The 14401-nt window shown below is 38.5% G+C and overlaps 1 protein-coding gene across 1 annotated transcript in view; it reads left to right on the top strand.

Moving 5' to 3' along the window:
- Positions 1-9242, top strand: part of MGAT4D (MGAT4 family member D) — a 40019-nt gene extending 30777 nt beyond the window's left edge. The window contains exons 10-15 of the mRNA XM_075708924.1: positions 2974-3081; positions 3959-4152; positions 6242-6320; positions 6441-6519; positions 7783-7895; positions 8415-9242. Coding sequence (XP_075565039.1) covers positions 2974-3081; positions 3959-4152; positions 6242-6320; positions 6441-6519; positions 7783-7895; positions 8415-8441 — 600 coding nt within the window. The 3' untranslated portion in view covers positions 8442-9242. The remainder of the gene's footprint in view (positions 1-2973; positions 3082-3958; positions 4153-6241; positions 6321-6440; positions 6520-7782; positions 7896-8414) is intronic.
- The last annotated feature ends 5159 nt before the right edge of the window (positions 9243-14401 follow it).

The following is a 14401-nucleotide window of genomic DNA, read 5'->3' as shown; positions in this document are numbered from 1 at the left end:
TAAAGAAGGGAGAAGAGACAGATAGGAGCTGTGCAGAGCAGCAGATTGAGGAGAGCGGAACAAACAAGCTTCAAGTTTTACTGTGTAGCAGAGGTGACTCCTGGGGATAGCGGAAGGACCCTGGTTTTACACTTAGTAATGCCACTGAGGAGTCTCGATTCCCACTTCATACAGATAGGAGTAAGCTTTGAAAACCACTCCATGGGTTAGGCCGGCTCCTAAGAGTTAGAGTGAGCCTCAAGTACCTCTAATTTAGGTTCTTGCCAGCCTGTGATAACAGAGTAAGAAAAAGGTACTATTATGTTAACATCACCCATTCCAGATCTGTCTAACATGTGCCAACTTCCATCCGATAGATGAAACATTTTACTTTTATTTTTTAAATTACTGTTCTCACTTCTAAGACCTGATTCATACCTGAAACAAAGCTGTGTTCCTGAAAGGCAGGCAGGCAGCTCGTGCGAGTCTGCTTTGGCTTGGCCAAAGCAGAGTGGTATCAGCAAGTTTCTAATGAGTTTCACTTCTGCAATTGCAATTTCAGTTGCTGTGGGTAGCAAAAACCTATTGAGACAAGTCAATCTCATGCTGCCCTTGGGTGGGAATGACCAGTGGCATGACTGGGACTATTCATGAGAATGCAGAAAATGGCAGCTGGAAGAAGGGCAGAGATCCCGGCTGCTGCTCCTCCTCAGCAGATTAAAGCAGTGGACTGTCCTACAGGTGCCAGAGGAGGCAAGCAGACAGAAATCCTCATGCTTTCAAAGCAACTAAGAGTGTCACTAAGTGATCACACACTATGCCTCACAGGAGGGTCAAAGGGGCACCTGTTCGTGGCTTTTTTGTGCCATCCTGTGGTGATGGGTGTTTGGCACATGTTTTCAGCCTGGGCTGAGTATTAACATACCAGGATTCAGCTACATCTGCTCACCGAGTTGGAAAAGACAGTTTGTGATGATCAGAGCCATCAGATCTCTGCGTGGTTCAGAAACTTCATCATGTCTGCTTCCTGTGAACCATCATCCAGTTCTGAGATCCCCAGTACAAAAAAGACATGGACCTGTTAGAGCAGGTCCAGAGGAGGGCCACAAAAATGATCAGAGGGATGGAACACCTCTCTTATGAAGAAAGGCTGAGAGAGTTGGGGCTGTTCAGCCTGGAGAAGAGAAGGCTCCGGAAAGACCATAATTGCAGCATTTCAGTACTTAAAGGGGGCTTATAAGAAAGATGGAGAAAGACTTTTTACCAGGACCTGTCGTGACAGGACAAGGGGCAACAGTCTTAAATTGAAAGAGGGCGGTGAGACAAAGGAACAGGTTACCCAGAGAAGCTGTGGATGACCCATCACTGGAAGCGTTGAAGGCCAGGTTGGACGGGGCTTTCAGCAACCTGGTCTAGTGGAAGGTGTCCCTGCCCATAGCAGAGGGTTTGGAACTAGGTGATCTTTAAAGGTCCCTTCAAACCCAAACCATTCTGTGGGTCTGTGATCATATACAGTGGCATGTATCTATTAAGTGTGTGGGGACCAGCAGGCTGCAAAGATGGGAGCCCTGACTCAGTGAGGAGCCTTATCTCAGTTTCTGCAGGAATGACCACACCAGTCCTGTACTACTGATTATTCTCAGCTGCTACCGTAAGTAGCTCTTTTGGTAGTGCTGCCACAGTGTAAAAGGAGACGTGCTACAGACTATGTTATTATAGGGGATGAACTGCAAGCCCTGTCAGGAGAAAGACCACAAATTTATTTTCTTATAAGGATCTTTTTTCTAGCAAAAGTATAGTGTGCTTTTCAAAGAAACAGCTGCCACTAAATCAATTTTCATGTATTGTGTTTTTACATTGTTTTGCTGAACATCTGCTGTGGACAAACATAAAAAATACTTGGCTCTTTTTAGAACCTTCCAGGTGGTTTTGAACTTTTAATTGGTACTTCTGTGGAAACCATAAATCCCCCATGAGTTTTGGTGTTTAAGCCAGCTAAGTAATGACTTTATCACTTCTAGCTTTAGAAGGCATTGATACAGTTTATGTAACATTTTTCTTTTATAGAACTGAAAGCACTTGATTGAAGAGGTAAATGCATTATCCTCTCAAATTCAAAGATGTGAGACCTGGGATACAGAGAAGTTAAATGATCTTCCAACTCATGCAATAATTCTGTGGCAGAACCGAGAGTAGAACCCAGGGAGTCTCATTTTAGCTCTTTGCTCTGTTCTATGCCATTATACTTCATTATGTCTCATTAATTATTGTAGTATGTTTGCTTCATTGTATCAAACTATGATGTTCTATAGATCTAGAGAAAAAAATTACATTTAAAGAAGTAATTTGCTATCATTCAAATCAAGAAATTCAGAAATTAGTACCAATTACAGTTATTTAATTCCCTGGTATATGCCATGTCACAAAGTGCACTAAACTGGAAAATCAGGATTGAAATACAGTATCTAAGGGCTTTATGAAATTATAAGATAAAAGATACATAACTTGTAGTATAGTATATTATAAGACTCTCAAAAACAGCAAAAAAGAGCCAAAATGATAAAGACTGAAATGTAACCAGAATCTTATCTCAAGAAAATCAGTTTTGGTCAAAATAGTTTAATTAGAATGATATGGCAGGGCCAAGAGTTGAAATGAAATTTGCCAGAAACAGTTAAAAAAATCAATCCGTTTCAGATTTGAGGTCCATTCTTGTCACTCTGAAGTGTGATTGATGCCATACAGTGCAGAAATCCCCGAATTAGTAGTGGTTGAGCCTTCAAATCTACATAGCACCGTGAGTGGAATTACAAGTTTAGGTCTAGAAACAGTGTATTTGAAATAAGGTGACTGTTAATCTAAGGATTACTCATTTAAAAATGGATAAAAACCCTGGACCCATACCCTCAGCTACATGATAAAATTGCCTTATGGAGCTTAGTTTCTCTCTCATTTATTTAAATAAAACTTCACTCCCTTTTACTTTCTTTCCAGGTACACTGTGAAAAGGAAAAGGCAAATATACGTATCCGTGCTCAACCGTCTCTCTTTCAGCATGTGGGGATTTATTCATCATTGTCTGGGAAGATACAGAATTTGAAAGTAAGGATATGAAATTATTATATGCTTGTGTTCTGCCTTGTTTCTCAAATCAGTGTCAAGCATTGCATCTTTGCCATTAGATTGCATTTCCATATCCAAGAACGTTGGTTTACAGATTTGGGGGAGAATATTGATCTGGCATCTGAACTGCAGGTGAGGCACACTGCTTCTGCACAAACATCTTTGAATCTCTAATCTGAACACTTGTACCAGTCATAGTAGCATTTCATGGCAGGTAGGAACCCTCTTCACAGCACAAGGTTTCATGTGCTCTGCACCGTACAAACACAAACGGCTATGAGGGTTGGTTTTGGCTGAACAGTTCACAATCCCAGTACGAGGGACTATTAAGAATAAGGTATACTGGTAGGACAAGGCCATGGCTATCGTGACGGCCATAGATTTTTAGGGAGAGTTTGGGAGGGCAAACAGCAGATCTACCATGTATCTGATAAGGACAAGAGCAATGAAGCACCAGACTTCAGGGATGTCCTGATGGCACCATTTAGATTAGTCATGAGATCATTCGAATTGCTGTATTGGATCAGACTAGAGGTTCATGTAGCCTTTAGCAGCGACCAATATCAGATATTCTGGCAGAAGGCACAATAGACAACTATGAAATAGCCTACCATGGGGAAGTTTATTTTTAAATCTAGGCAACTGAGAAACAATCAATACAGCTCTGTCTACAGACTGTAACATTGAATCTCGGTGATTACACTGAAATGAATATTCCATTTCTATTAGACATATATTGTATATTTTTTGACACTAAGGTCATTATATTCTGGAATCGCTTCCTGTAGCAATTCAAGATATTGGAGCACTTTTTTTTCGTTGTATAAGTGAAATTACATTTCTTTATATCCAACAGGATAAAGCTTTTGGCAAAAATGTGCTACATAAAGCACACAATAATCCACCTGCAAAAGTGGATACCAGCCTAAGAATATACCAGCAATATACCTTGGAAAAAATTTATAAAGGAGAAGACTGTTTTTGGGCTTCAGCTCCAGTGGCAGGGGACTACATCAGCTTCACCTTTTTAAATCCACTAAAAGTTGAAAAGTAAGTATTACATAATATGGAATATGGAAGCCTACATATATCCAGTTCGGAAATGACTGAGTCTGTTCAAAATCACCAGTGCTCAACTGTTCCATAAACCATAGCCTCGTTACTGACAAAAAAATCCATGATTTGCTATTTATCTGCTCCCCTTCTTGAATTCCCCTCCTGAAATACATTTCTTCCTTGGTAATTAGAGAGCTGCTTAAATTTTTTTCCTTTTATTTCTTCAGTTAAATATTTCACATTCTTCTATGATAATTCTCAAAGGAATTTGTTTTTCACTGACGAATATCATCAGTGGAGTCAATGAAAGCTTTATTTCTGTAGTTGTCAACAGAAAGGCTGTTTGCATGATGTCAAGTCAAAGGCTTATCAGTGTAGGTGAAAGCGAAGAGAAAATATCACTATTGTGGGGAAATAATGAAGAGTGAATTAATAAAGGTGGGATTCGGCTGAAGATTCAGAGACTTGAATGTAGGTGTTTACCGTAGAGATGCCTACGTAAGGCAGGTGTGTAAGCTTCTACTATACATCACAGGTAGGGAAGTACTTGATACAGTCAGTGGAAGCTAGACAGGTATTCATCTCATTCTCTATTTGGTCACCTGAGTCAGTTGCTACGTTTCATTGACTGTATTGAGTATATCTCCATTGCCTGTGATGAGAGCTTGAACACTTGGGTCGCAGCCAGACTTCTAACTTCACGTGTTTGGATCTACAGCCGAGTCCCACCTTGAATGTTTTTCTCATTCTAAAAGGTGAAACTGTCTTCTCTGTTTTCACATCATTCAACCTGGGCGTCTGAAAGGAGGAGACACCTGTAGCTTAAGATAGAGGAGTGTTTTTCAGAAGGACTTACTCTATAAACAGTACACATTGAGGTTGGCACCAAAAGAAGCAGTCCTGCCTGGTTCAGCAAAGTTTCTTCTTCTGTCTGTGTCAGACTGGGGAACAGATCTGAGTTAAAACTAACCTAGCAAGAAATATGGTTCCAGGAGAGTGTCTCTGACACAATTTACCTTAATTACCATATCTATGTAATGATATTCAGAGAGAAACCTCCTTTACTGTTGTTACACTTCCTCCCAGAACTGGACACAAAGCTGAGAGACTTCCATTTCTGCAAGGACGGTTAGGTTTTTCATTTATTTTTAAAAAAATCTAAGAAAGCAAGTCTGTATCTCCATCTAGTGAGCAGCACTAAATCACAGTTGTTACAATAAACATTGGTGTTCTGCGACCAACACTGTTAATTAACTGTTTTATGCTTTGGGAAACTTGGGTAGCCTGTATTTTTGCATTTTCCTGTTACTGGGAAGCTGTACTGGATGAAGCTAACTTACATATGGTATTGCCTAATGGGTGGTCTTAGCCCCATCACATTACTAACCTGTGAAAATGTACAGTTAATCCTATAATATTTGGTGGTCATCTTAGGTCTTGATTGTTTGATACAGAGGAGGGAGGTTGATACATTAAATTTCCTTAGCTCTTTTTGGATCTAAAAACCTAAGAACCCTAGTGCAAGAAATTTAGAACCAAACAGGGATTTTTTTTTAAAATCTCATAGGTGTTTTTGCTTGGATTCTTGCTTTGACAGTGCTGTTGCTCATTGGCTATAAAGGAGATTATTCAGAAGCACGTGAATTGATCACTATTGATAAAAAGGGGGATTCTCTTGTCATGTAGCATAGGATCTAGTAGAAACAGGGATTTTTGCTGCCATTGCATTCCAGAAGCCCATCTCACCTCTGCCTTAGGACAATAGGAACAGATCAGAGGGCAGATCTTCCTTAAGTCATTTAAACCTGGAAAGTTAATTTAGTTGGAACTTGAGCACTGAAAAGGAGGAACACTTGCTTCCGTGGTTCTAGAGAAAGATGGTTTTAACTCTTGTTCTGTTTAAAATGAAAAGCCTCTAGTATGGTCTGATCGCACATTGGAAAGTTTCAACTCTTATTTCTGTTCTCTGTAGCCCACAACTAATTAAAGTATTTGAAACTTTCCTTCAAAACTGGAAAGAATTATTTCCCTAGAACTTTTCTAAAGTATAAAATACCTGGAAATAATATACCTTTATCATCAGGTACATCTTCAGAAGTGGAAACATGGAGCACCCTGGTGATAAACTGTTTAACGCTACTGTGGAAGTGTTGCCAGCTGATGTAAGTCTCTCATTTCCAACTGTAATACACAGTGCTATTTCATTTTAAGAATGATGTTCAGCATAAAGTGTCATGCCCTAGAAAATATTTCTGGAGATTTTATTGGTTTATTTTTTACAGGAAATGCTAAGAAAAGAACTGGTTGACAATGGAAGTAAGTTTAACTACCCAGCAACCCAAGACGGATATTTAAAAATAGGTAAATTGTTTGTTGTCACTTCAAAACCAGAAATCTTTTTCTTACATATGAAATGTTTCTGCATTTGAGAATGTCATTAACTCTGTAATAAGTACAACATTCCAGGGTGAACTAGTAAGGAAAAGAAACCCTTTGCGCTACTGCATGTTATAGTATGTGATGCTTGACCAATGGCTATCCTATTTTGTTTCAAATAATGAAGAACCCTACCAGCACTGGCAAAAGCCAAGGCATCTAATTAGAAGAAAAACTAATTGCAGTCTGTGCAAAGTCTTAATAGGATAATTGATTCTGGTATGGATTTTGCAGCCTTAGCTGAAAACAAGGATTTCTTATGATTATGACAGCATTAACTTGTGTTCCACCCTGAAATGAAGATGAAGCATAACGCAATGTACCTTCCCCCTTTTTGCCCCCACCCCTGCTTCCCCCTTCTTCCTTCCCCAGGGTGGTGTGTGACTTCTCTTAAATGACCTGCAGATTCTCCACATGCTTGCCAAGGCCTGGTTTCTACTATTACCTAAACTAAAACACCACTATGTGAACAAAAATGGACTATTGGGAGATCTGCTTTGCTTGACACTTTCTTCTGTCTCTTCTACCACATAATTGCTCTTTTCTTCCGATGAACCACTTTCACCTCACCAAAACGCTACTTGTTTGCTTTGATTTGCACCTCTCTCCTACCTCCTCGTGCTGTTTTGCTCTAGAGATCCAAACCAAAATGTTGTCAACTCACAGTTGCATGTGCAAGTTGATAGGAAATTAGTATCATACATGGGATGAGTATTTTTCATTTGTCTGCAGTGATTTCATGCCAGTTTAACAAGGTTAGTTAAAAAACATTGAACTAGTGAAGAAATGTATCAGAATTAGTCCATGATTCCCAATATATCTTTTTTAAAATAATCATACTTCTCAGAAAAGCTCTTTTAGATTATTTAACATGACCATGTGTGCCATACGTATATGGTCACTACTGACAAATTTATTTTTTAACATTTGTAGCTATAGATTCTTTATTTTCTTGTATTCTTCTCCAGCTCCTAGTTGCCATAACTGAAGGAATGAATCCTTCTCCTTGTTTATAGCTTTACCTTTCAGTTGTTATTGTTTGACCTTTTCCCAAAGATTTCTTTTCCCTAATGTTGTATCCCTGGAGTTAGTTCATAATTTGCAATTTAGAACTTTTGCATAAGTTCAGTGGAAGTGTTTTTCATTCTAATATATGTTTGTACAGGTCTTGTTTTATTTTTTATTTAGGGGCTTTTGAAAATGGAATTGCAGAAGGCAGTATCGATCAGTCAATAGGAAAAATACAGGCTATTCGTTTATCAGTCAATTCTGATTCTCCTGTATGGGTAATACTTAGTGAGGTAAGCATGTTAATAAAAGCATTTTAATTAAAGCTTTATTAAATGAGTCTCAGTTCTTCCTACCATATAGTATTGATAATCATTAAATTTTATTTAATTTTGAATGGGATTTTGTATGGAGAAACTTACACAAGTGGAGAATTATATTAATTATTCAGGGGACAAGTTAGATTTACTTTATAGAAGTGCTGGAAATGCTCAGATGGGATGATTCTCCAGTTTTGCAGTGCTGCAAGTATAGCCACTAGAATTTGGGTCACGATAAACAAACCAACCAAAGGATGGATATTAATTACAGTACGCAAACATTTTCAGATGAGCATGTGATTTTTTTATTCTTCAGGTTTCTCCCAAGTATCTGAATGTGTGTGAACCCATAAGTAGAAAATATTTAATATAAGTCACTGAAGAGAATTACTACAGCCTTAAACTATAGCCACAGTTGGAAGGAGGGAAAAGGTGATGCCTTAGGCAATGCTTCTGCAGATTTTAGAAAATAATATATTTTGTTTTTTTCAGGTACTTATCAAGACATCTGAAAACTGAAAAAAATACATTTTTGACATGTCGCTTGTTACAGATTGTTTGAAAACTAGGCTAACAGCAACAAAAAACTGGCTGAGTAAAAAGAACAAATGAAAACCCATTTAATTCTTAATACTGTGTATTAGGAAAGAGTTGCGATAACTATTAAATCTTCATATAAAGAATATTAAAAGCTATAAAGAACCCGATTATGTTAGTAATTTCTATAAAATGTTCTTGAGTAAGGTGTCATACAAAAATCTCACCTTGGCTTGGCAACATTCAATATATATTATTATAAACAATTGATAAGGCATTACAGGCTGTCTCAGGGACTAAAGCATAAAAGTATTATAAGTTTCACCAGAACTAAAAATGTGAACATTTTTGAAAAATATGAAGGACGCTGTTTTCAACTCCACTAAGAACACTGGTCAATTTTGGAAGGAAAGCAGAACTGAAGGAAAAGTTGTCAGTATTCATTGCAAGTATTTAGAGCAGTCCACAGAGATAGGAACAACTTAACAATATGAAAATGGGTCTCAAACTTAACAGAAGAAGTGTGTTTCAGCCTTAATGTAGCATAAATTACGTTTAATTTTTTTTTAAATGGGAAGTGCCTACAAGTTACCATTCGAATAACTTGAAACTTAAACAGGTGTTGTTTGGAGGATTGTAAAACTTTTCAGTGAATTATGCATTGAATTAACTACAGGAAATAATAAGGGTATTATGTATAACTATATTTTTGTAGAAAGAGAATCTATTTAAATAAAATTTTGGATGCTGTTATTTGATAATCAGTATGTACTGATACTTAAATCCTGGTCACAAGGCAAAACTCAATATAAATTTGAAAATAAAAGGTAAACTACAGTAGAGTCATTTGAAATGTTTTTGGGAAATGACAATCCACCTTGGAGATCCACCCGTTACTGTGCAGATTTCCTGTATCACTTCCTTAGCACTTGAAGCACGACTGCGCCCTCATTCTCCTGCACATGTGTTGCAACCGAACAGCAGACAGCGAGAAATAAGCTGCATCGTACACTTCTGCACAGGTTTGTATTAAATGGGTTAAATTAATTAGGAATTGTATTCTTATGCAGGAGTATTTTTATTTAGAATAAGATGAAATTAATTTTCTTACATTAAAACAGTTCAGAAGGGTGTTTTTTTAAAGACCACCTCTAATAATAGTTTGATAATTTACAGTATTGTTTATATACTGTGGTGCTATATCTATGTGCGTGTAGATACATATATGTACATATGTATGCATGTATTTCTTGGACCACATACTGCAGCCTTCATTAGGTTAAGAGTTTAATGCAGGTTAAGAATTAACGCAGTAATCCAGAGAGCTTAGAGATACACAGAGAGACACTTTTATCCATCAGCACTTACAGTAAAAAGAAGGGTTGTGTGAAACTGAGACCAGTGGATCATTAAAAAGCAGTGGCTAAAACTGCAGCTAGGGAACGAAGGGAAATAAAGTGGCTCTGCGCTGAACTACCTGGCACAAGAAGGGCAGAGCTGCCTCCCTCTGACCCTGCTCAGAACTGCCTTTCAGATAATCTTTTTTCTCTGCTGCTACAGGAGTCTGAGACATTTAGTTAAAAAAACTTGTACTAGGGAATAAAGGACAACTTAGATTACATTAAGGGAAGACAAATTTTGAGTTCTCTGAAGTCATTCTCTCTCTTAACGTGAAGTGCTTTAGCATTTTTGGGGAAAAACAAATTGAAGTGAATAGGGCTCTCTACCCAAAAAGGCAAAGCAACAGATAACCTACAGAACACTTGGGGTTTTTTCCTGCAGAGCTTTAGAAACTTGTATGGGTATGAAGATGATTGAAGTGCAGGTCTTCTCTTGATGCCTCAGTTCAGTTCTTAGCATAGCTTGTAGTACTCATTGAAATCGCATCATGTCACGGGGATTATCTTCATCTTCAGGATCTTGTCAAATGCTTCAGAATGGCAAGTTCTTGTAAATGTACTGTAACTCTGTAGTCTGAATTGCCCTCTTATAAGGCCTGTTTCACCTGCCATCAAAAGATGAAAGAAGTAGAAATCGAAGTAGAGCATTTCTTGTAGAACATTTTACTAATTAAGTGCATGAGCTAGTAAAAACTTAAAATCTTCTTTTCCATTGCTTTCACTGCAACAGAGTCACAGGCTGGGAGCAGTGTCTGCATTCAGGCTGCCTTACACTCATTTGTTACAGCAAAGTGTCACTATAAGGAGGAAATTTCAGAACGATTATTAATCACTGAAAACACAGAAAACACTAAGGTAATAGGTTTTGTTACCAAAACCTCTTATTTTCACAGTGAAATGAGATATCGCTCGGTTGCAGCATAATTTCAAAAAGCTCATCAGAATACCTGAAATTATATAGGAAGTGACTGGACGTTTTGCAAATATTTTGTAAATACAATTTTTTCATTCTACGCTGCCAGCTTTGTGCTTTGTTCATTCTGTTGCTATTTTTACGTGTTTTACATAACCATTGCAATTACAGAATTCACTTCCCACCACTTTGATGTACACGAGGTTTTAGATGTTGACATAGTAAATAATGAATGCTCACATATGCACCATTGAAGTAAAATTTTGCTTAGTCCCGATTCTTCCCTGTGCTTTGTGGAGTGCAGAGGTTTCTTGCACAGCCTGCAGAACCACAGCTCTGCTATAGAATCATGGAATCACAGAATGATAGAATGCTTTGGGTTGGAAGGGACTTTTAGGGGTCATCTAGCCCACCCCCCTGCAGTGAGCAGGGACATCTCTGACCAGATGAGGTTGCTCAGAGCCCTGTCCAAGCTGACCTTGAATGTTTCCAGGGATGGGGCCTCCACTGCCTCTCTGGGCAACCCGTTCCAGTGCTTCACCACCCTCATTGTAAAAAACTTGTTCCCTATATCCAGTCTAAAACCAAAGGAACCTCACGAGAGGAACTCTGGATTTTCACTGAAGAAGTGATGGTTGAATAGTGAGCGTTAAATGGAAGTACGCTTATGTGCTTCTGCACGTTAATAGCAACAACCACCACTGGCGAGTGGATTAGCTGGGTTTGTTCATAACAGTCTCTGTCAGGCAAGGAGCCGCTACAGAACACGTGCAGCTTCCTTTCCTTGCAAGTGAGTTCCGACCTGTGGTTTCCCATTTAATAATCCTACGCACTGAACCTGCCCGCGCCTTCGCGCACCGCGGCGCTGAGGCCAGTTTAAAGGCTGCAAAGAGGCCTCGTGGGAAGCTTCAGTTCGGGTGATGGATCCAGGGGATAAGGAACATTCTCTGACCTTACGGGTGACGGGTTTTTGCAGTGTAGGCACTGTGATTGTAACTTACAAAAACAAAGGCGGTAAGCCTAAGTCAAAAAACAACTGTGAAAGGAGTTTCAGATTCTATACCAGTCACCAAGCTCCTTCAGTAGGAAATCTTACTTCAGTACTTTCATGTGATTTAAAACATAGTCTCGAAAATATTGGCTACCTGACGCTCATTGTACATGTACCTGATCAGGTTAAATGCCTGTGTGGGAAGAAAGCACATTTTTTCAAGATAATTCAATATTAATGACAGTTTATTCAACCCATTTTGATCTTCACTGGAGTGCAGTTTTTCATTTCTCTGAACGGGGCGTCTCCATTCTTGTCTTAAATCTTTCAAGGGACTTTTGAAAGGGGAATGCTAACATTTGTCTTCAATACAAAAGGCAGTTATGAACTTGGCTTTACCGATTTCTTTTAAATGTTTTTATTTCCATCAATTACGTGGGCCCCTCATCTCATGAGTGTCACTGACTTTCTGCACAGCTTAATACAAGCACACATCTACTGTAAATGCTAATGGATGCAAAATGTACACTGAGATGAGGCTAGACTCTTAACAGGAATATCTATTAAAATTGATTAGGAGATATTTAATCCAAAGTCGAAGATGTATTTGCTTATTGAATTGAAAATCTCTCTCACATGTCTGAGGAATTAAGTGAGTAGTGTCCCATACACAAGGATCCCAATTTTCCCCAAAGTTTACTTTTTCTGCCACTCGTAAGTCACACATTTGTTAGCTGTATTACTGGTTGCACAAACTAATTGTCTTGTCTGAGAGTGTTTTGGGTTGTGGGTTTCTTTTTTCAACTATTATTTATTTGCATAAATGTAAGATTCCAGATAAATCTTTCATCGATGCCTTACAATGAACAGTAGGAATATTAACAATTAATTCTGCAGTAAACAGAAATCTTTAATTCTGCAGTCACTTCTAAAAGGATGTATGTGTATTTCAAGCTGTGAGGATAGTTTTTGTCTGTCTTTGATTCATGATGGATTGCTCAAGAACATTCTTTATTTTTTTTTTACCTAGAGATGTCTAAAGATTGAAGTTTCTTTAGGGCTACAGTACCATTGCTCAAAAGTAAATTAAAAAAGGATTTGAATTAAGGCATACTAGGTCTTTCTGATCAGTATTAGAATCACTGAATCATATGACTGAGAAGTGGTACCGTAGTCCTACAGAAACGTCAATCTTTAGACATCTCTAGCTAAGCGTTAACGAGAGAAGAAATTGTGCCGCTTTTCTATGACATAAATATGCACTGCTTTGAAGCTGTGAAGTTTGCATTGCTCTTTGGAGCTTGTAATTGTAATTGTAATAATCTGTGGCAATCTTAAGTTTTGATGACACTATCAAAAGAGAAATATAATCAGTTTAAGTTTTAAGCTTGTGCATAAGTTTACAGTGACCTTATAATACTTGAAAGGCAGAATATCACAAAAATAAATATGAGCATTTGGATTTGCAAGTCATATTACACATGCTAATGGTAACTCCAAACAGTTCTGAGTCAACAAACTTAATATGTGGTAGACATAAACCAAATGGAGAAACCCATAAAAATTATCTGAAGTTATAAATTATTTTAGGAGGGGGGAAGCTTTGCTTAATGGCCATAACTGTTATGTCCAAAAGACCATTTCCTCAAGATGGTAAGAATCAAATAGTATAAAACAGATTCTTGTGGCCTGAGCACTGGCTGAAAGAGGCTTAGAGTTATGAGAAAAAAGTACCCAATACATTGCTGGTATTTCCTTCCTTGTTTTCTTTCACAGACCCACAGTTTCATAGGCAATAAAAAGAAAAGCTCTGCATATGTGCCTTAATAAGAATTTCTTGGGCAGTGGAAGCTGCCTGCATTTGAGAGGATGGCTGATACTGCAATGATGCATGCCCTTGGCTGCGTAGGAGTGTACTTTTCAAAAGCAGTCCTCAGTGAAGAGTTGCAGATGCACCCTTCAAAGACATTCAACAGTATGAATGAAAGGCAGTGGCTATAGTTACGTGGTTCATCTCACAAATATGGGTGTGATGGTGGTGTCCAGAACAAACGTTGAGCTTGAAATGAGGACGGCAACCCCTACAGCCTTTGGCTAGGAGGAAGGCTTTGATGACGTGAGTTGCCAAGTGACGCGGTGTCAGGTGCAAACATACCAAACCCTGACCCAGTCTGTCAGCAGCGGAGCATCTAGAACAACAGGTACGTTCCTCATGTTCCTTCAAGGAATCGCCTTTGTCTCAGCCCTCTCCTGCATGTTTCAAATATCGGTGCCATGGAGAACGTTTTAAATGCTCATAGATTGTACGCTGACCAGAGTGTAAAGATACAACTTGAGCCGAGCCCGAAAGCTCCTCAGGGCAGTAACCCCATACCTGCTGTGTCCAGCAGGCCTGGGTGAGGCTTTCAAAAAATCAGTCAGGAATTAAGGCTGTGGCTGCTCCACTTAGCGATCCCTCAAATGTAGATTGGATCGCTAGAGTGAGTCTCCAATTGTAATAAACGGGCTTTGTTAATTGGAGGTCAATCATAGAATCGTAGAATTGTTTAGGTTGGAAAAGACCTTTAAGATCATCAAGTCCAACCATTAACCTAACATTACCAAGTCCACACTAAAACAATTAAGGGTTGAGTAATAA

Source organism: Pelecanus crispus, chromosome 4 (genome assembly GCF_030463565.1).
Source record: "Pelecanus crispus isolate bPelCri1 chromosome 4, bPelCri1.pri, whole genome shotgun sequence".
Taxonomy (NCBI): Eukaryota; Metazoa; Chordata; class Aves; order Pelecaniformes; family Pelecanidae; genus Pelecanus; species Pelecanus crispus.
This window is presented reverse-complemented; position numbering and strand designations above follow the sequence as displayed.